The 24,032-nt window shown below is 37.3% G+C and overlaps 1 protein-coding gene across 5 annotated transcripts in view; it reads right to left on the reverse strand.

The window, feature by feature from the left end:
- The window catches only part of nav2a (neuron navigator 2a), a 193,931-nt gene that overhangs the window by 25,092 nt on the left and 144,807 nt on the right, over positions 1–24,032 (reverse strand). For 4 of the 5 annotated variants that reach the window (XM_079866104.1, XM_079866105.1, XM_079866106.1 and 1 more), the window contains 7 exons: positions 21,687–22,815; positions 20,153–20,265; positions 19,389–19,497; positions 17,822–18,205; positions 11,058–11,180; positions 1,883–2,012; positions 524–824 (listed from right to left, as the gene is read on the reverse strand). In XM_079866104.1, coding sequence (XP_079722230.1) covers positions 524–824; positions 1,883–2,012; positions 11,058–11,180; positions 17,822–18,205; positions 19,389–19,497; positions 20,153–20,265; positions 21,687–22,815 — 2,289 coding nt within the window. Of the gene's footprint in view, positions 1–523; positions 825–1,882; positions 2,013–11,057; positions 11,181–14,205; positions 14,409–17,821; positions 18,206–19,388; positions 19,498–20,152; positions 20,266–21,686; positions 22,816–24,032 lie in introns of those variants that run through there. The other variant, XM_079866108.1, reaches the window with a different exon arrangement.

Below are 24,032 nucleotides of genomic sequence, written 5' to 3' on the forward strand. Positions count from 1 at the left end.
AAATAAAAATATTAAACATATGAAATATTGGTATTGTAATATTTCACAGCAAATAAAAGTAACAGTATTTAAGAAAACAGTACAACTGTAATATAATAATAATTGCAGTACTTTCTTCATTTTCAAAAGTTAAACTCTCATGCTTTTATTTTGGTGGAAAGGCCTTAAAGCTACTCATTTGTTGACAACAGTCGGTTTATAAGTGCTCCTCATTACAAGTTTGGTGCATGCTGCATTCCCAAATGTATGTTACAAGCATTTCAAACTCAAGACCATATGAATGGATGGACTTCGTGTGGAGATTTTATTGTGAATAGAGACACTGAAAACTCTGGATCATGTATATAAAAAAAAAAAACCACACACCGCTGCGATTCACTCTGAAACAAGCAGTGCTTATATTTATTTGATTAAATCGTGAAGCCGCAAATGAAACTTTTCTGAATTCCACGATAAAAAAAAACACCACTGACCAGTTACAGCTGAAATATTTTAAGAACGCTCTAGGAAACACAACACCTACCTGTCCCTTGCGTCTTAATCGCGCCGGTTCCCGTTGTTCCGGTTGAACTTTTGGTCCGGGGTACGGTCACGCCCACCTGTGCACTCATGCCCCTCCTCCAAGAGCCGGTCTGAGAGATGGGTGCAGCTTTCCTTCCAGAGCTGCTCTTATCGGACTCCTCCGACACATCTGAAGGGTTCCTCCGCCACTTCAGACCTCCATCCATTTTGATGCCACAATCCAAACCCCCATCCGACTTCTTGACCTCTTCACTGGACCAAGCAGTGTTGCGTTCGCCTGCTGAATGCTTCTCTGTGTCTGTCTGAGGATATGGAAAACAATACCCAATTCAAATCAACATTATAAATACATCAATATTAGAAAGTACTCACATATTATATGGTAATTAGACTCAAAATTTCAGAATTGAGTTATCAGTTATCAATACATTTCCCTATGATTACCTGTATAATTTTACATCAAAATGTATTACAATGTCAATAAAACAACAAATGCATCACAACTTCCAGTAGATTTGGTGGTTTTAGAGTTTGCAGGTTTTTATTCCACACACACTTACCAAACTTAGCATTTCAATATAATGAGAAATTATAGTCCTGAAGTCAAACTTGTTTGCTCTTAACCGCTTATTTGTTCCACTGCTTTATTGCAAAGAGGCATGTCAATTGCTTTGGCTTAAATATTGACACAACTCCACCTATTTAGCACTTTATGAGGGTCTTAAGCAGGGGAATGTGAGAGTTAGGTTCAAGTAAACAGAAAAAGAAGGGGGTTTTACCAGAAGAAAGAAAGGGGGTGGACAGACAGAGCACCGGAGGACAACCTCTTTGTGTTTAAGATGTAGTTGGATCACAAATAAATGCTATATAGCGGGGGGATTAAGAAATAAAAAATGGCTGAAAACTAATAAAAAAAAACATTGTTTTTGCAGTCCAGTTACACTACAGCTCAAAAGTTTAGGGTTGGTAAGATACTATAATGTTTTATACTCTTATGCTCACCAAGGCTTCCTTTATTTGGTCAAAAATACAGTAAAAAGTAATACTATGAAATACTATTGCAATTTTGTAAATAACTTTTTTCTTGATGAACTTGATGTTTCTAGTTTCAACAGGGACTGAGAGTTTATGCTTTTGACATCATTGTACAGCTGTATCTCTAACAAAGCCAGAAGATTTTCTATACACTACTTTTATAGAGTTGAGCTGAGTAATTAACTGAAAAATGGCAGTTTGGTGCTTATAAGATCTAAAACTTTCAGGTTTTACACAAAGGCGCATGCACAGATATGTAATGTTAATATTCATAAATAAATGCGTACTGTAATGGCATGTGTGTGTAAATGTGCGCGGGTCATACCTGTCCATTCAGGGCCTTACGGGACGCGGCGGGGGTGTTGGCATAAGAGCTTATGGAGGAGCTGGTGTTGATGTCATCAGTATCAATCGCATCACTGATCCCACTGCTGACTGAACTGCTGTCATCCCAACTGAAAGAGAGATAAAAAAAGAGGTTTAGACATTATATGAGCCTTTGTTTCCAAAGATATGAATGTTATGGAATGATGAAGTTCTGTTCATCAGCAGAAACATTATATAGAAACACATCTTTGGACTGGGAAAAAACAGCATTAGTGGTGATTTTTGAACCACATCAGAGCAATAAACCCACACTATATGATGGGCTTTTAATATTGCACATGACTGTTCATTTTTGGATCTGATGAGGGTCACAGTGGCTAACCAGAGTAACTGATCGCTGTGTTTAACAGCATCCCTCGCTCTCGGGTGGCCACCATCATTCAGACCGTACTATGACAACAAAAGAAAACACAAACAAACACACACTAGCTCAATATCTATCTATCAATCCATCCATCCATCCATCCATCCATCCATCATGAGAGTGCAACAACATACTTCCTTTTGTTATCCTTTTCTCGTTTTTTGCTGCATAGACGTATAAATGCTTTTATCATGTAAACTTTCTCTTTAACATGACTGCAGACACACATAAAGAGTAGGAGACAGAAATCTCAAGTCTCAAAAAGCAGCGCTGATGTCTCCAAAGATCCCATATAGACTGGCTTTGATTGAAAGAAATCCTTTAAACCAAAATCTGCCTTGAGTAAGTCTTAACAGATGCCCGCACAACCTCCTATAAACCCTAAAGAGCTTGTTTCAGAAGATCAATCTACAACTCCTTTTGCTCTACAAAAAGGTTTTGTAAATAAGCTGTTAAAGAACACACACTGTTTTTCCTGAAATCTCACACATAACACACTCTACCTGACTCGATGTCCGTGACTGCCGGTAGCCGGGGAGGGAATAAGGAGATTGATTTCAGGGAAAAGATGCCTCATGATATTAAATGTTCAAAAAGCAAACTAATACAAAAGTTCCTTCTTGCTGTATTTATTCCTCGCTCCTTTCTTAACTTGCACGACAATCCATGTGTTCCCTGAAACCTCCTGTCACTCTCTCTCTCGGTCTGTTTCTCTCTGGTAATCTGATCCTTGAGAGGGACGTTTTAACCCTGCAGATCGCTGGATTCGCAATGGATCGGGAACCCAGAGAAACGCTCACTCACATTCACACACTTCGACACACAGACAAACAGAGCGTGAGAAGGACAAAGAGACAGTGATAATGGAGGCCAAAAAGACAAAAAACCGCACACATTTACACAAACACACACTCTTTCTCGCTTTCACACACACATGCAGATGCAGGAACCACCCTACTGGGTCTAGGATGCTAATTAGAGATCAGCGTTTTGAGTGAGCTTGAATGAGGGCTTCTCTCTGGCTCACTACCCTGCCATTACTGTGTCCAGCAAGCACACAGGCTAACCAGCAGACCTGCGTTAAACAGCACCTCCACTAAAACCTGCAGGGTGACGTCACTTACTTCAGCACGCACACACACAAATCTTGATGGTTATCAAAGAAACTGTATAACTGAGAATCACAACAGCCATCATTCACACACTGTACCTCTCACGCATTGAGAGTATTTTGCTAAATAATTGTGTTATTATGCTTTCACCTACCAATATGAGTTGGTAGCCATATTTCTTTTTTACCATATTTAAATGAATTCTACAGAAATCTACAGATTTTCCCATAAAAATAATTAAATAAAAAATAGAAAATACAAATTCTGCATGTTCTGTCTGGGTCTAGTGAAGTTATCCAAAATACCCTTTGCAGTTTTTAGAAGGGTTTTCAAAAATGTGACAGACGATAGATAGAACGATAGATAGAACGATAGATAGATTTCCAACTAGTATTTAAATGAATTAGTAATGTCAGATTTAAAAGTTTATTTATTTGAATAATAATAATTATAATAAAAAAAAAATATACAAACATTTTATACAGTTTTTTATATTGTTCCATAGACCTTCAATTATCTGGAAATAGAAAAAAAATATATTGACAGATAGCAGAAAAAGCTAGCAGAAAAATAACTAAATAAAAATAAAGATACTGTGTGTGTGTGTGTATATATATATATATATTCTGTACTTGTGGAGCAAAATCTCTACTAAAATATACATTAAGATTCTGATTATACAGCTTTTAACCACTTCTCAAAACCCCCCTCACACAATCTGGTATCAATGCAATAAACCTTAGTGCAGGGAAGGAGGGAGTCGGGGTTAAACCAGGCGAGTGTGTGTGTGTGTGTGGGGTGGAGTAGGTTAACTGGCAGGCTTTTAAGAAGACCGTTACGTCCCAAACAGTTTGGGGCATTCCAGACCTTTCCATGCTCAGCTCTGCGGTCGGAGAATGACAAAGCTCTCTCTGACCACAAAACGATGAGAGGTCAAACAGGCTTTTTATTCTTTCGTCTGTGGTTATCGTTTTTCCCCCTTTTTACATGCACTATTTCACCAATTTGTTTCATAAATAAAGGTCTCTTTTACCATCAGACATTGATTTAGAGTTGGTCCAATTCATTCAAACAAATTCGTTTTAATTAAACGGTTCATTTGAACTGATTCGCTGATTCGTTTAAATATTCACCTCAAAATGTTTCCAGAAATGTAACGCCTGTTTTGTTGAAGTTCTATTTCTATGAAGAAATATTTGCTATGTTTTGAGGCGTTCCACATGACTTGTGCATTAGCAATCCATATGAGAGAGCCATGTGAGGAACAGATTGGAATTTAAGTCCTTATTTGCTGAAAATCTTCCCTCTCAAATGTCATTCATGTTCTCCTACATGCAAAAATGGCACCTCTAGACGTGTTGTGCCAGGTTTGTTCATGCTTGTAATCAGATTACTTTTTCAAGTAATGCATTACTTTTAAAATGACCACAACATATCTGCTTTACTTTTTCAAATAAGTAAAGCAATTTACTCTGTTTTCTCATTTATTGACTGACACCTCTCCTGTCCCCATGTTGAGGAAAGTGCAGAGGCGTTGTTGTGTTCGCTGTGTTAACATTGTAATTGTAGTTGTAGCCTAATGTGAACAGGCATTTGCCCATCTCATTTACACAAAAACAGATTTAGTATTCCTCAAAATGAATAAAAACAGTGAATATGAAAACTCTGAATATTATGTAAACCTGCAATATTTGATGTTAAATAACTCAAATATACTTTATGTACTTAATCTCAATTTATTAACCAATACCTTTGCTGCTGACTTTCGATGATATAATTATATATAAGCAGAGAATATAAATATAAGCAGAAATTACTTTAGATAAACATGGTGAGAATTCACATTTCCTTCACTCGAGGCTTATTCATTTCTCTTTTGGTGAAAAACAAACAAGCAAGCCCAGCCCCGGTGAGGAAAAAGTAACGCAAAAGTAATGTAAAATTACTTTCCACAAAAAGTAACTAAGTAACGCAATTAGTTACTTTTTTAGGGAGTAACACAATATTGTAACGCATGGCTTTTAAAAATAAATTTCCCCAACACTGAATGGCATTGACCATAATTGGTTTTCATGTCTCATCGTTGACATTACATATGGTATGACATGTCAAGCTATAGAAACCTTGAAATATAGCCTGAATGGAAAAGAGCAACAAGGACACAAAAAAGTTGGAAATGACAAGATGAGTGCGAGTCCATACAAGTAATGTACTTGAATGTAAAATATTTTAATGTAATGACAGAACTATTACTTACACATAGATATATAAAGTCCTAAAAAAGTTACAGTTAAGGGAGTCAATTTTGATCAAGAAATTAATAAGAGCCAGTTCAAAAAATTTATTCACAGTTTTGAATGATTTGATGATTCTCTGAAGTCCAGCACCTACACACAAACACATATGTATTGAATTTAGCACTCACATCCCCCCATCTCTCTCTCCCGCTCACACACACACACACACACACACACACACACACACACACACACACACACACACACACACACACACACACACACACACACACACACACACACACACACACACACACACACACACACACACACACACACACACACACACACACACACACACACACACACACACACAGACTCTCATCTGCCCGACTCTCCTTAGCAACAGAGCTTCCCTCATGGCCTGAAGGAATCGTGTGTATTTCTGTATGTGAGATGCTTAGCGTTTCTCTGTATCTGGTCATGAGGTCTGCCTGCTTTGAATGCTTAAGCATGATCATCATGTTGATCCAGTTACCTGTGGTGTGTGTGTGTAATCACACTTAAAATGTGCAGACTAATGCATATAAACAGCGACACACACACACACATGAAATACTACTGCGATGAAGATCCCCATAAGTGGAGTTTATGTTCCACCATATCAATTTACCCTGAGAAGAACAGATCCATCTGTTAAATGTATCTCATACAATCTCTCTATCAGCATATACTTAGAAGGAATCTTCTCTGTACATTACTACCAGCTCTATTTCTTTTAACTAATTCTAAAAACAACTGATAACATGCAAATAAACCTTGATATATCCAGTTTGAGTATTACATAAAAGTCACTCATCAATTTTACTTCGCTGCTCTGCTTTCTAAACGCTGCAAATCCTAAACTTAAAGCTCCAGATTCCTTGTTTCCCAGGGCATTGTGTTCATTCTGAACACCAAAGTTTTTCTCAGGCACTAGGAAACTTGACAGATGCGAGCAAGGAGGAAATTTGGGTAAGGAAGAATTTCTCTTTTTCAGGGCCAGATCAGAAAAGTTTTCTTGCAAATAAAAGCTTATCATTAAAATGTCTCCTTTCAAAAGTTTGGAGTAAATGGGATTTTTCTCTAAGGCATTGTGTCCACCAAAGCGTTTTTAGCCACTGCGATTGGACGGCTGGGTAAAAAGTGACAGTGATGAGTGCTGTGATTTACACAAAGCTGAACATTTTTCAACCCTTGGCATCTGAAAAAAAAAAAAAAAAAAACTCAGCTCATCACCATGTGTATATCAGAGGCCCCAGTCAGGACACCCACATCAACACACATACAGATGAGAGAGATTGGAGGCCCTAAATACCCAGGTGTCTTCCGGCTGCACAGGTGTGCTGTGGACAGATCAGACTGATGGTTGGAGGAAAGAAGGATCGTACAACATCACACATGTGATCCACTGCACCTGCCCAGGAAAATGTAAGACACTCTTGTCTCTCTCTTTCCTACGCTTCAATCTTCTCACAGTCTGAGAAGTGTTCACTACAGTTTGGCTGCTCTCTGTCGTTTGAATGCCTCTCCAGAGGTCAGAACGGGGTCATCTGAAGTGCTCTGACCTTAAAAACCTCTTACACTCAAACATGTGGCAGAGAAGCACGGCTGTGTTATTCCCAGGGCCTCTCTCATGTTATCTCTCTCCCTTTTATCTCCACTCCTGCCAGAAGAAGTGTTATTTAAAACAGGAGACGCCAGGGACTTGTGAAATGTTTCCCCCTCATTAGTGAGCTACAAAATATCGTGATGATTCATAGTTAATTATATGAGCTTTAAATAATATATCATCGTGAGGAGTATCACGTGGTGTGAGTGTCTCCTCCAAGAATATAACAAACAAAAGAGAGAAGTGACTTGTTTGATTAACTGATGGCAATATTTATTATTTCCATATAGGGCCATATATTGGAAAAGGGGATTTTTCATTTTCTGATCCTTCTTCGTAACTTTTACGTTAGCTATGTTTCTAACCCATGTTGCAGATAATGTAGCCTATACGTCAAAAATGCAGGTTATTTTCACAATTTTTTTTGGTCATGCAACTAATCCATATGAATCCATACAGTTTAGTCAAAAAGACACAATCTATATGACACAAATATATGACGAGCAGATTTAATTTAGGCTTTTCAATTCATTTGGATTAGTTTTACGATCTCTTTATGAACTTTTTGAAGCATCAAAGTGGTAGTTGTGTAGCTGTCAATGGAGAGACAGAAAGCTCTCAGATTTAGTTAAAAATATCCTCACTTGGGTTTTGAAGAGGTACAAAAGTCCCACAGGTTTAGAATGACATGAGGGTGAGTAAAGGAATTTTAATTTTTGGGTGAACTATCCCTTTAATGGGGTTTTACAAGAAGCATGTATTAACAGAGAAGAATGGGGATACAGATGTATTGTGAAGCTGTACATAGTACAGTCATATAATATAATTATTTAATTTGCATTTGTTTTAAATACTAAAACAGTGTTAAGCAATGATCAAGAAAAAAGAAATTACATGTCCAATTTAAATGCACTGAATCAAGTCATCAACATAAATTCCTGTGCATCTCTCTAATGCAAACAGTGAAAACAAAGTAATTTCATGCAATACATGCCATATGACCTGCTTGCTTTAACAACTAACTATTTTGTCCCATTTACTTCCCCATATCATAAATTAGGAAAAAACAACAACTTCTGATACTGAATTCACAGAGAAGCTTTCATAATCTAATGTGCACTGAGGGAAAAGACTAAACGGACTAATGTGGTGTGTGGTAAAAGGGTGGTGGAAATAAGGAAGGATGATTGGGTTGGAGAACAAAAAGGAAGAAGATAACAAATAGATCTGGCTGAAAGAGAGAAACAAAGAGAGACGGAGAGATGGATGAGTTTCAGGGCAGCAGAGACAGTGGTAGATGTTTAGAGCCTGGAGGTTAACCACAACATCCTCAGCGCAGTGGAGGGGACTTGTTCTCAGAAAAGACGGAGGGGAAGCGTCCAAAATAGAGGGAGGCTATTTATGGTGCAAGAAACACACATATTATATCATTTCATCATCGTGCTGTACATTTCCTCTTATGTGCGGAGTCTGAGGGGGACAGAGAGAAAATGAGGGGACGGGACTATAAAGAGACGGGAAAGATAGAGAGGAATTCCCCCATGTGCTCGTCCTGTGGTGAAGTTCTAACAAGACACACTGTAGTGTGGGTGAAGGGTGGATATATGAATCTGTATATGGGGTAACCCTAAAGGTAAACGCTGCCCAGTGTCCTCCCAAATATTGAACAATAAACACAATAATTTAGTGTGAAATGGTCAAACGCAATTATATGTAACACAATAGGTTGATGTCTCTGAACAGTCTTGATCGTATTCAAAAGCAGCATGAGTCAGCATCAGATCCATGCAAATGGTCCAACACAGAAACAAGATCTTTTGTTCTGGTGCGGAGAAGGGAATTCAAATCAATTCAGTAATTTACATTACTAAATTATGCCATGATGTATACTGTATATATATATATTAAAACAAGTACTACAAAAAAGTATTGCAAACAACAGAAAAAAAAAATATATATATATATATATTACATTTTATATATATATATATATGAACAACGTATATATTACATGTGAACAATAATAATTTTAATTTACTCACTGCAGCAATGATTTTGATTTGCTAATGTGCGTTCAACAAAATTCTGTACATGGTATAACAGCCGCATCTAAATGAGCATGTAATTTGGGAAGCAGCTAAATGCTGGTTTGCCTCTGGATGTGCAATATATTCAATAGTAGAATGAAAAGACTTATCCAACAAAACACACACAGAAAGCATTAGACCTGATATGATTTTAAAAAGGAGAGCAATAAAAAAGCACAATCTTCCAATTTTTTCAACAATCTAAAACTTACTTTCCCATCTAGCTGAAAAACTAAATGTGGTGACGTAATACCAGAATGAATGGCATCTCATCTGGTTCACGCACCCATCTGTCTTTCTGCCAGCTAATGACTCAAATACATATAAATACACATGCTAATTAAATATCATCGTTTAAAAGGGGGCAGTTGTACCCACTCTGCAGGGTTACACCCACAGACTACAACATAGATCTGCAGCAGAGAGGGATGTGGTGACAAGCAATCATTTCAGTTGTTTTCTTTCCTTTTGAAAGCTAGTGGTGTGTGCAAGCTCAACTCAATAGAAGACCTATTTTCTTTTCTTTTCTGTAATGGAGCGTGCCATCAGCCATCAACAACCAGAGCCACCTCCAGTACAGGATTTGCCCCAGTGAACTTAATATAGACCTCGAGCAGCCTATAAAACCAATGCAGCTGTGATAGGACTGGATTCAGACAAAGCAGTTAAACATTGATTGATTTGCTACAGAAGCTGATATTATGATTATGCATTTTTTAAATAATCTTCTCTGATGATGTTTACTGGTGCGAGGGCAGGGCAACCTGTTACTCATGGCATCACAGCAATAGCAAACCACAACCATCCAATCAATTCCCCATAGACAAAATCAAGAGCCGCTTTACAGTCTCTCTTATTCGAGAAGCCGTTTCACTCAGATATACAGTATGTCACAACAGGAGAGAAAAGACTCTCAACTTCCATTTCATGCAGACTTTAAAAGGTACACTATGCAACTTTTGGCCCCCTGGTGGTAAAAAAAACAAAAAATGCATGCATTTTATGGAAGAACATTGTTTTGGTTGTGCTTCGGCTCTGTGTGACAGTGTGGATGAATATGGTTATCCACTGTTCATAAAACATTATTAAGAGATATAGTTTAGACTAGTTTAACTAGTTTAGACAGAAAAGAACTCAAACTGACGACACGATACTTCCAGCACAGCTACAACAAACAATCCTGTGGAAACCATCCCGCTAGATCTAAAATATACTTAAAATATAACACTTATAATAAGCTTATCATAGTGAATCAATCAGTGCAAGACAAAAGGAAGTGGAAGAAGGATTGATGATGTATTGACAAAGTTACATATTGTACCTTCAGGGAAAGACAAGGACATTTAAAGGCACACTATGCAGTTTCTGTTTTTCTCAAACAGCGACCCCTAGAGTCGCTGTGGAGTAAATACCACTCACGCAGAGCCGTCTCTGCACTCTTCCGACCGCGCTTTCTTCGTTTTCTTCGTCAACTCTGCCATAATTCACGTCAGAAATGCTTTGCTATCGGGATGATTCACCCTACTACGAGTTCGTTTACCATCTAAATGATTTTGAAGCTGTTATATTAAGGTACAAATCTTGCATAGTGTGCCTTTAAATGTAGAAGTGAATCCAGATTTTGTGTATGTAAAGAATACAAGAGAAAGAAGGATAAGGTACCTGTCGGCGTCTCCCTGGCCGGTGGAGGCATTACGCTGCAGACTTTCCCGTACCATTGCCATTCCATCCGGCATCCGGTTCAATCGCCGCGTGTACAGACTCAATCCCCCATCCGTCATGTACCTGAGAAAACACACAGAGACAGATATTACATTAAGTAATTAAAAGAATAGGAAATAAAGAACATTAAAATGCAATGAAACCACTCACTGAAACGCGTCACAGGTTTGGAGGTCACACATCTTGAAATAAATTAACCACTAAATAAATAATAGATAGCGATAACATTCGATAATGATGATTTATGCTTTCTGTACACCTAAAGACTTTGAAAAGATTTAGAAAAGACTTTATAAGATTATCAGCTCACATCTAAAGACTTGGGGTTCACAGTTTTTAGTCTCAGACTAAAGATTTTACAAACATTGAATCTTGTAGTGACACTATTTACAAGACTACAACTAGATTATTTTAGCTTTTTATTCCCACCAAATTCCTCCTATCATGCTCAGCAGTGATTTAACAAAAATGGAGGAGAAGCAGCTAAAGTTAGATATCAACATGTATCACATTATGTTGCATGATCCAAAATATTTCTGAAGGTAGGCCTACAGTGGTGGTATATAAGATAAGATCTCTCCTTCACACATTTGGGGTGAAGGAGTCTATCGCTAAAGGAGCTGCTCAGTGCAGTGATGGTGTTCTGCAGGGGGTGGGAGTCACTGTCCAAATTATGTGATTATCATCATTAAATAATAATTAAAATAATAATATTAATAATAAATTATCATCATTATTAAATTATATAAAGGCAACCATACAGTCATGTGAAAAAAAATAGGACACCACGAAAGCCTGTCTATTTTTCAACATATGGACATGTAATAACAATTTGAACAATACTGAAGGACCCAGTGATTTAACTAAACTATTTAAAAATAAGGAAGGCCTTTTTAAGACTCTGTGAAATGTAATTTTAAAAGAATGCAATTTGAGGAATAAATTAGGACAAATAATAAATTTGAGGGTACATAACCCCCATATATTTCCCCCACACTGCTTATGAGTGTGGAAAAGGATTTAAAAAGATATCAAAGGACTTTGACATCAGCCATTCCACAATTTAATGGTGATTTGTTTGATGGTATTGTTTAATTACAATAAATCACTTTCTTTTCCAGGAATGAAAAAAAAATCAAATTAGACATTGTTATGTGAACATTTCTTAATAAAGAGTTGACTATTTAATGGGATGACCTAACTTTTTCACATGACTGTATATGGGGGTTATGAATCTATATCATTATATGATGAGAACAATAGTTTGAACTAAATATCTTGAAAGGGTATAATTTTAAATGCTGTGTTGAAATTATGAACAAGTGTTTCACAGTGAATATTCGAGGGTACATAATACAAGAAAAGATACATATTATCTACTATAGAATACAGAGAATGGACAATACTCACAGCAAGGGTAGCGAATTTATTGGTTGTTGATTGTTTTACGTCACTATGACTACGCTAAGACTTGCGATAATATCAAACATGTTTGATATGAAAGACTAGAGAAAGACGGGCATAAATCGGGTCGCCGACTGCAGATTATCACCTCACATTTAAAGATCGAGACGACGGGAGCGCGCCGAGACTCCAGTAAGATTCCTAAAAAATGCCGGTCTTTAGTCTGGGACTGTGAAAATCCTTTGGCGTACGCCCGGCATTAGATAATGCAGAGATCCACTCTGACATATTAACTGCTTTGTTAATTAGTTCCAGATAATAGAGTGGAGGGGAAAAGTGCAAAGAGTTCCTGTAGGCTGCAATGAAGTCAATTTGAAATACAAATGGTGACCACACAAAATCACTGCAGTATTTTGGGCCACTAAATATTTTCTAATAATGCTAGTCATCAGACTTTACAGATAAATAAACACATCAATACAGAGAATGATATTCTATATTATCAGTCTAAGTAAAACGCATCTTAGTTTTCAGACAGTCTAGCTTTTTATGGCAAATAGGATGTTTGACTAGTTTCGTTAGAACTAGAACCTTAATCAGCTAAACTAAACAGTGTTTCATTTAATACAGCCCTCATGACTAATGACATCCAACCCTCAACTGGTTTAAATCAGGCAACAGGAAGTGCGTGTGTGTGTGTGTGTGTGAGAGAGAGAGAGAGAGACATGAGGTTATTAGGGCCAATGATTCACAATCACTCCGAAAAAAAGACAAGAAAATCCTACCTTCATCAATCTTGAACTAACTGTTACCATCTAATAATACCAGATGTGTGCATGTAAAACTCAACAGTTTCACTCAAGCAACATCACTCATTTCTTTATCCATTCATTCACATACGCCTATGAGGTTTAGGTGGGAGAAAGGACCACTTGGTGAAAAACAAACCCTCACATAACTAAAACACAATCGGATACTCTTCCAAATATTTGCCCTGTCAATTAATTCCTGGCTGCTCGCCGTCACTCACTCTCCTATAGCTCCCACCGGACACTGGAATAAAACACCTTCTTCATGCTCAAGCAGACTCACTCAAGGTAAGACAGTTGTGCGTCTGTTAGCGTGTGGTTGTGTGTCGGTACAGTGGCTCTTTGTGTAAAATACTGTTACATCATATTGAGAAAATTCTGCTGAAATAGATGGAGCTGTTGGGTTTATACGGCCAACAGTTCATCAACATCTCTAATCAAATCACCTCCTCATACCTCCGATTCTCAATTTCACTCTAAATTTCTGAGCGCATGGGTGAATCTCACAAAAAATATCAAGAAATATAGGTTATATTTCACCATAAAATCTTAATTCTCATGAAAACAATGCTTAATATATATATATGTTTCCCTTACTTTTTGTAACGTGACTTTTTCTCAGACAGTTTTCATAACACTTGCAATCATATTTACAATCCAACTTCAAGCATCAATAGAGAACAGCATCATACTTTTCTGTACTTATTTGTAAGAAAAAATACATTTTGATGCTGCAAGTAAAATCTAGATTACACTAAACAGAAACAGTCTAAAAACGATCAATAAATGTTAATAAAATGTCTTTAATTTTTACAGTCTCTAAAAGCATTAACGGTCACATTACGCATACAGATTGACAACAATGACTGACATACCTTTCAGTCTTAAACATCCATCAGATGAGATGAGATCTCCTCTCAGTACACGCTTTCTGGACTCTCTGATGAATTTGTTTGCAATAGTGTGTGAGGTTATGAATAGGTTTTGTATTTGTAGGTATGTGTATTCTCTAGTGCTGGACTATATTCTATGTCTCTACTCTTGTGTGTGTGTGTGAATGGCTGAAATTTGTGCCGGTGAGCTGGACTGTTTGGTGAAGAGGGAGGAGGCTAAACCAACCACCACCTTCCCCAAAACACACACACACACACACACACACACGCACGCCCTCACATAAACACAACCCCCACCCCATGAGCAGACCGGGCCAAGACAGCCTGAAGGGGTTTTTGGAGAGGGGCAACGCATGAGGAGAAAGAGAGGGAAGAGAAAGAGAGTGAATAGGAAAGAGTTCAGAGAGGAAAAGTAAGACTAAAGTGGTGCCATAGATTAATGTTTGAGTCTGACATCTGAAGAGCAAAATGGATATTTCAAGGAGGAATTGCTGTACACAACATACATTTATTTCTATTTCTATTTATTTTTGAGGAGATAAATGAAAAGACACACACACACACACACACACACACACACACATATATATATATATATATATATATATATATATATATATATATATATATATATATATATATATATATATATATATATATATATATATATATATATATAAACACTTGCAAAGTGTTTGCTTAATTGTCATGAAATCAATATATAAAAATCAATTCATTATTTTAAATTATTTTAATGAAAATTAAGCACACTTTTCAAATTCTCATTACTGTCAGAATGCAATATATCTTTAATGATCAGGCTTCATTGCCTTTATGCTAAATATTATGAATCTTTTTTTGTGTGTGTGTGAAATTTGGGTAATATTCTACCTAGACATGTTCTTTGGGAGGTTTTGAAGGAATAAAAAAAATACTATTTTTTTTTTTAAATCCCAAAAGCCATAAATCTTCTAATTGTCTCAAGATTGTATATGCATACATTTACACACATACACACACACACACACACACACACACACACACACACACGTAAATCAATCAATCCTGGAACATTGAGATAATTGAGAAAATTAAGCATATTGCTCATATACTAAAAAAAGAGATATATTTAGAAAATACAAATGCAAAAACACCAGCATATATTAAATATCCTACAATAATGTACTTTTTTTTTTTTACTAAAGAAACCCAAACATTAAACAATCAATCTCGCAACAATCTTACACTTTAAAAACCAATTTATGTGTGAAACAACACAAACGCACAGCCTAAACAAACTAAAGCTCTAAATCCCATGCAAGACTATCCTATATGGTCAAACTTTAACCAGTGTTCACCTCCACAGATGGCACAATTCCCAGCATTTCCATCTCATTCCAGATGATTATTTGTTTTGTGGAAATGTCAGTAGCCTCAGAGACAGCGTAACCACAATGTCAGTAATAAAAGCCTCTTTTAAGTAAAGAACATTTTCATTTCAGCACGATACACATGATGTAATGTGACAAACCTGTCGCTCCATTATCAAAGCGCTGTCATGAATAGAGGAAGGAGATCATATTAGCTCAACCTATATGTGTTCATACATCCAGCAGCCTGGGGTGCATTTCTACAGTAAAGCTTTTAACCCGTCAGCCCAGATTGGACTGTGAAAACAACCACTTTGAGACTTGGGAAATCAGATCCAACAGCGGTATTATAGAGCCTCCTTTCCGTGAGGGATCTGGTTCAAACATGTTAGTGAACTTTGAGATCTATAAAGCCTCCCAATACCGATTTCACTTGCCTCAATGCTCATGACATCATCTATTGTGCAGGGTGTCCTCAAGTTTAAGAGACATTTACTAAAGCACATAAGAGACTCCTTTGGGTCTGTATTGGCCTTTCAGTTAAGTGTCAGTGTTAAGGGCTTCACGTTCAAAATGTCAAAATTACAATAGCACCCCTACGACGTGCAGTAAAAGTGAGCAAAATGTGACAGGATTTTGTCAGACGTTTAAATTTGATATTAATTAACATCTTAGTGATATTTTGCACCCAGAAGTCAGGCTCACGGCCAGGTGTAATTGCAGCCTGTCTGTCTCCTGGCCCGTTCTCTATAATCTGGTTATGTTACAGGCACTAGAACGGTTTGTAGTGCTTAAACCTCACAGGAAGACTGTGATTGTGAGGAAATAATAACACGAGAGGTTTAAATTGCACATTATCACAGTCAAGGTATGCACAGAGCTTGTTTTAGCATGAAGTGGGAGTTAAATCCCAGTCTGTACACTCAGTACAGGGGATGCAAATGCACCAAAGACGCTTTTATTCCTGCCCAAAGGGCCAGTGCAAGGTGAGAGTATTTATTGCATTTAATGTGCTCACTTCCGTCATTAGATGTCATAAGTGTTTTCTAACAAACACCTGAATTAAAACCTACAAGTGAGAATTGAACCAGTGAATCAGGGCAACACTGATATAAATAAAAAACACACACAATCCCAAACCCTTCACTAGCGTCTCTCCTGAGCTCTGATGCAAAGGCAGTAGAGAGGGAAAAATAAATCCATTTCAGCTTTTAAGAGCGTCCCCCAAAAAATGTCAAAACAAGGATGCATTAAATTGATAAAGACATTTATAATGTTACACAAATGTTCTTTTGAATCCTGAAAAAAAGTGTATCACAGTTTCCACAAAAATATTAAGCTTCACAACTGTTTTCAACATTGATAGTAATAAGAAATCAGCATATTAGAATGATTTCTGAACTATCATGTGACACCTATGACAGGAGTAATGATGCTGAAAATTCAACTTTGCCATCACAGCAATAAATTACATTTAAAAATATGGTTATTTTAAATTGTAATAATATTTTACAACATTGTTTACTGTATTTATGATCAAACTTTTAAACGGTAAATCTTTTACTGATTTAGCACATATCCTAAACCAATGCCCAAATGTAAAATTTGGCTCTTAGTTAACACTATCCATTAGATTTAATAAGGTAATCATAAAACTTGCCCTTACAAAGGTAAAAAAATGCCCCTGGAAATTAATTCCAGGAGGTGAATATTGCCCTTTAATGGAAAAGTTCATTTCTGACTGTGATAGTCACACACTGACTTACGATCTCAATAAGAAAATGCATTAGCCCTGAGTAAAAAACATATAAATTCATATTTAGAGAGCTATCTCACCCTCTAGTGGCTACACTGCAATAAAACAACACTAAAATGCCCACATGGATAAGTTCACAGGTCTTCACAGAAAGCATGATTCATTTGATTATCTTTATGCCACATGGTAATGTGCAAATTTATGAACTGTAATGAAAATCTCATTACAGTAAATAGAAACGAGATATATTTACGTCAACCCACTCCCTTAAGCGAAGGCACTTAACAGAATCACTTCTCAGGAAGGGTTAGCAATGCTGAATATCTTCTAGGACCAACAAAGAATTATCACTTGTGTAAATGTAGTTGTGCACCCTTTAAACTGCCTTTTAATTTTCCTTTTATCTTCACTAAACTACATGAAGACAACACCTTTACTTATCAGCCATTGAAAAACCACGTTTCACACTCACCCGCTGGTCAGCTCATCAGTGCGGGCGTTCTTAGCCAGCACGTCTCCATCACTCATATATCCACTCATTTCCAGCCCCACTCCCGCCAGCTCCAGATCCTCCACCCTGTCCCCCAGCTCCAGACCACAGAGGGCACTGCCACGCGCTGCCAGCTGCTTCCGGAGAGGACCCGGGTACAGATACCGGCCTTGGCCGGACGCCACCCCTCCGCTCCGGGACTGATACCCGTTACCGACCGAGGGAGCATCTCCTGCTTGCAGACGGGGACTGGACGGGCCCATGCGACTGGCCCAGGACAGCGGCGCAGGTCGTGATGCCATGCTGAGGATGCTGCGACCGCTCATTTCAGTGGTCACGCTACCATCAAAAGTGGTTTCCAGTGTACTGAGAGAAAGAGAGAGAGAGAAAAAAACATTTTCATTCAATATGAAATCAAACTTAACTTGCTCCTTGTTTTAACAACTTCCCTTTTCATTTGAGTATCTGTGTCCTTAAAGATAACACTTTAGTTTAGGGTACAATTCTCACTATTATTGCTTATTAGCATGCATATTACTTGGCTGTTTATTAATTCTGCATGACCGTTTTCTACATCCCTTCTACAACCCAATACTTAAACTCAACAACTACCTTACAAACTCTTAATAAGCAGTAATTAGGAGTTTACTGAGGAAAAAGTCGTAGTTAATAATCAGTTAATAGTGAGAATTGGACCCTAATCTAAAGTGTGTGTGTATACACTCACACACATACCTTATTAATACGTAAATGGAAACACGTGGTTCATATGAACTTCTAAAATAAAATGTACTATGGTTATTATTATTATTTTTACATTGGTAGCTCATACCAAGTTTTACCAACAGCTGTAGGCTGTTGTAGTATAGTTTAGTCCTCAAAACTACAGTTACTATGGTAATTTCACCAAACAGCATTCAATTACAACATTTCCTTTTAATTTGAGAATTTTTTTATAAATAGTACTGAGGAATTGTAACACCTCAGGAAACAAAAATGCCTTGCTGCTCTCATTTTGCCCTAAAATGGACTTTTTCAGCAGTTCACAATTACTGCATTATGCCATCATAGCAATGCAGTCTGGGTCAATTAGATGAATAATCAAAAAGAGGAACAAAAACGGTTTTAAGAATAGACCGAGATGGAAAAAAACACCAAGGAGCCAGTGGACACCCTTTATTCATTTAGAAAAAAAGAGTCACTTACAGTAAAAAGAGTCAAGCTGAGGAACGAATAGGTACGTGCTACTGTTTTAAATGAGAAAATAGAGCTAAAAAAAAAAAAAGTGTCCTTTTATGGCAGCCTGTGTTTTCACCAGTTTGACTGGGATGGAGGATAGAAGAATAATGTGCTCTCCATCATAGTTCACCAAATAACCGTCTTCTTCTCCATCTTAGCCACTAGATGTGGTTCTTGAGATGGATATATGGTTCATTGCAGGTTCTTCATATAGGAAGGATTCTGGGTTCTTTAACACCAGATTATAGTTGCATTCTTTATGAAAGTTCTCCAGGCTGTGATAAGAAATAAATACTGTAGATGCGTCTACCTGTGTGTGATTTGCGTCCCCCGCAAACTTGACATGGTCTCTTCTAAATTTTGTCTCAGGTCAGCAATGTTTTTGACTGTCCTCAGGCGTCTGGACTCTGGATCTTCACCTGAAAATAGGACATTCATTTTCACACTTTATATCATATATCAGTATTTAAACACTGCTGTTTAAAATGTTGGGGTCAGTAAGAATTTGTTTTTAAAGAAATCAATACTTTTATTTTGCAAGGACACATTGAATTGAATAAAAGTTACAGTAAAGAAATGTATAAATGTTATACAACTTTTCTGTTTTAAATAAATGCTGTTCACCTTTCTATTCATCAAAGAATCCTGAATCACAGTTTCCACAAAAAATATTAAGCAGCACAACTGTTTTCAACACTGACATTAATAAGAAATGTTTCTTGAGCAGCAAATCAGCATATTAGAAAATTCAGCTTTGATCACAGGAATAAATTACATTTTAAAATATATTAAAAAGAAAACACTTATTTTAAATTGTAATATTATTTCACAATTTTACTGTGTTTCTGTATTTTTCATTAAATAAATGCAGGCATGGCGAGCAGAAGAGACTTCTTTCAAAAATATTAAGAAAAAAATCTTACCGATCCCAAACTTAAACTGTGTAAATATTCTAATCATAATTTCTTACTGGAATAAACTTCAGAACATAATCCTATATATATATGATATGATATGTAGATTTATATTATTACCAACAGAAAATGGTCTTCTGATGTAAATTGAACAGGTTACCTGACAGGTCCTCAGTTGAAGACTGGCTGATCTTACTGAAGCTACAGGAGTCACTACTGAGGCATCCAGAGCTTGGGTTTGAGCCAATGTTTCCATCTATCTCATTCTGAGACCTAAACACACAGGGGTTAAAAATAAAAAAGTGATCATTCATGTAGATAAGCATGCACACATTTTCTATGACATCGTTGTCAGCAGAAGTCATGGCCTGACTAATGGAATCCTTTATGGAAAACAAACACAAGGCAAAGAGTGTTTCGGAGGAAATACCAGTCAAACGCTTCACAGCTGAGCCTGACGGGGAGTCATACGCATGTGAACATGCATGCACACTTACTAGAGCCATATGCAATGAGGTCTCATAAACTATATACAAATGAGCAATGCTGTTCTCCTGTTTTGGAATTAATCCATTTTATTCATCTGTCAATCTAATATGTATTACATGCGTAACAGTAGGATTCTGCACTTGATGTAAAAAAAAATTCACACTCATGTCAATTTTAAACTTATTTTATTTCAATAAAAATTTTATTTCAAAGTTGGACTGCATGTGTAGGAAATGGAAAATATGTATTTTTTGGAGTTTGCATTTTAGTTCACAGCAAAATACAAATCAAATCTGATTTTTACAAACCCAATTCAAACCACATTCATATTTGTTCCACATTTCTACATGGTCTGAAATCCAAATTTGAACAAAAATCAGATTTTTATTTCCAATTAATATCATAAATGCGTTTTATTGTTATTTTAGTATAATTCATGTACAAGTATTTTCTTTATTAAAGTTTAACTTTTAATAAAGTTTAAGCTTTTGTCATTTTTATTAAATTTTTAAATACTTCTGTTTAGATTTAATTTATTTCTATTCCAGTTTTAGTAATTTTAGTACTTTAACTATACTTTAAAATAAAGTTAAAAAAGTTTAAGTTTATCAGTATTTTTATTTTATTTTATTTCAGCTATATTTCAATTAACGGAAACAATTTTAATAGTTTAAGGGTACGTTTACATGACAAAAAATGGAAAAGTTTTTCCTTCGTGTTTTTCGCGTACAGGCGACAACGTTGTCAAAACGATCGCCGTTCACATGGGTGCGAGAAAACAACTATAAACGCTGTATTATTCAAGCCAGGCCAGTAGTTGGCGATGTCACTTTATAAAGACACAATAAGCGCCTATAGACTGAACACGTGATGCGCATGCACATGACGTCGCTGTTTTCACAAATTTATGGAGATGATAACGGTATCGTTTTTTTAAAAACTTGCACTCTGAAAAGCCCCCAAAACACCATTGTCGTATAAATGAACGTCCAAAATGCATAAATTTTTTTAGCTGAAAACGCTGTTTTGTAAACGGCCCCTTAGTTTCAGTTAACAATAACAACACTGGTTGCTAGACGGCTGCATACTTGCCCAAGTTTTAAGACCCCCTATGATCTCTGGATATGGCTCAAGTCCGTACTTCAATCTAATTCTACGGTATTTTTAGACCCGTTTTCAGCTGAAAATCGCAACAACAGTCTCACCTGTACATGAAGGGTGCTACGGTGGCTGTGTTGGGGTGGTTGTACTGCTGCTGGGGTTGAGGCAGCTGCACGCTGACCGTGTTGCAGGCCGTGGATTGTGTTCCGTTGGCCACTGGGGCACCACTGTGCGTTTGGTGTCCTTTGCCCTCGGTGGAAGCCAGGCTGGAAGAAGACGAGGAATGCCGACTGTCCCTATGAAGTCCCAGACCCCCTCCCAGACGCATACTGCGTGGCCTCTCATTATCTTTACCACCGAGAGGCAGCGCTGAGCTTTTTACCGCTCCATTTCCTGTGCTTTTACTTCCTGGTTTTGGAATTCCGCTATGTGCAGGGGCGGAGCTATCTTTCTTGGTAACGCCCACCTTGCCACCTTTGGGTATAAAGATGCCGATCTTGGAGGCTTTCCTGGGCTCTGCCTCTGAGAGAGCAACTCCGCTTGAGGGAACAACTTCCTCCTTAACCTCTTCTTTGGTCTCTACCTTTTCCAAGGCAGGGACACGCTTGGACTCCTTCCCGTTTTTGTCCTTGTCCTTAGCTTTTTCCTTCTCTTTCTCTACAGCTTTAGTTGAGGCTTTTTTTGCCGTGAGCGCCCGGCTAAATGTCCGCTGCGCAATGCCCTTCAGTGCAATCTTTGGGCTGCTGGTCGTCATGTTAAAAGAACTCGATGCGTTCGTGGGTCTGACATTACCATCCGTTTCCTCAAAGGGTTCTGTATTGGAACCAGCCTCGACTCTTTCCGAACCCAAGCCGGCATCTTTTCCTCCTGTCGGCGTAACAGCGCCCTCTGTTTGCGCGGATGATTTGGAACCGCTTTTGCTATTGAAAAGTTTGAGTTTCTCCAGCATGGACTTCTGAGGCACAGCTTTCGGTGTCGGATCTGCAGGCACGGGCTGCTTGGCTTGGAGATCTGGCTTGATGGAAAGCACCGTTGAGGAAGCGGAGGAGGTAGCAGTGTGCTTGGTGCTCTGAGATTTGATTCTCCAGGGTTTGCTACTCGAGTTGGGATGGGGGATGGCTGATGACGAAGATGAAGATGCCACAGTGCTGGTACTAACAGAGGTGCAGGCGGACACCAGGGATGACAGAGCGTGCTCAGTCACGCCTTGTGAGGTGATACTCTCTGATGATTCTGGAGAGGAAACCACATGAGAGGTGAGGGTGAAACACAAAAAACGGTAAATAATGGACATTGAGTTGGACTGCAAATGTTGGAGAAGGAGTTCAATTCAAAACACATTCATATGTGTACCACATTTGGACGAAATTTAAATTCAAATTCAAATCTGATTTAGAATCCACTTAAAATCAGAACCGTTTCAGTTTGAATAGTCCAGTGTTATTTAAAGCCCCCCTGTAGTCAATAATTGTATCCCTTAAAACTCATCTTTGATCACCAAATTGTCATATTTAAACATTTTTTTTCTTGAAAAAAAATGATTCATGCCTTAAAATAGCTTGAATGTAACTCTACACCCTTGCTCATTTAGTGTACGAGGTTCTATGAATATGCAAATTAGCCCCGCCTCCACTCACACACACCAGCTCAGAGATCCACTCGTTGATGATCCCACTTTGACGTGATTGGTCACAAGGTAGTTTGTGACGTCAGAAACACCAGCGATTTCAAACCGTGTTTTTGAGACTGTCTTTGGTTCACTGCAGTTTTAAGAAGAAAATACTGAGCAATGGTGCTGACTTATGAATTTGAACATGGTTTGTCTTAAAGCATATTTCAAACACCACATAGACATAAACAACCATCAAAACTTGATTAGATTTTAAGATTATTTATGTACTACTATAGCATTTATTAATATTTTGAATTGACTTATTTTTATACCTTCAGTTTTCATTTTAGTTTATATTTTAGTAATTCTGTTATGTGCTGTTTTCATGTTTAGTTTTTGTTTTAATATTTTTACGTAGCTTTAATTAATTTTATTTCAGTTTTAGTCATCTTAGTTCATCAACTTCTTCAGTGAAAAGTTTTTAAAGTTTAAGGATCTCATCTAATATTTCAGCTTCTTTCAATTACCCAAAATTGTAGTTATAGTTAACAATAACAACACTGGAACGGTCAGATCAGATTTCACATCTTTTTCCTCCATCTAGGAATAGCAATCTGATGGATACAAACCCGATCCAATTTGTGCTTTGAAATCCAATTAAAATCTCATTTTTGCAAATGAGTCAAACAGAATGATCAGATTTCAAGTGATTTTTCATCAAAGGAAACATAACATCAAATAATGTATGAGAAAGTATCTTGGAACTGCACTGACATCATTACTATAGAAACAGATACAACAATAACAATCAGTGATACTAAAGATCAGATCTGAAAAC

This window comes from Squalius cephalus (assembly GCF_949319135.1).
Source record: "Squalius cephalus genome assembly, chromosome: 3".
NCBI classification, from domain to species: Eukaryota; Metazoa; Chordata; class Actinopteri; order Cypriniformes; family Leuciscidae; genus Squalius; species Squalius cephalus.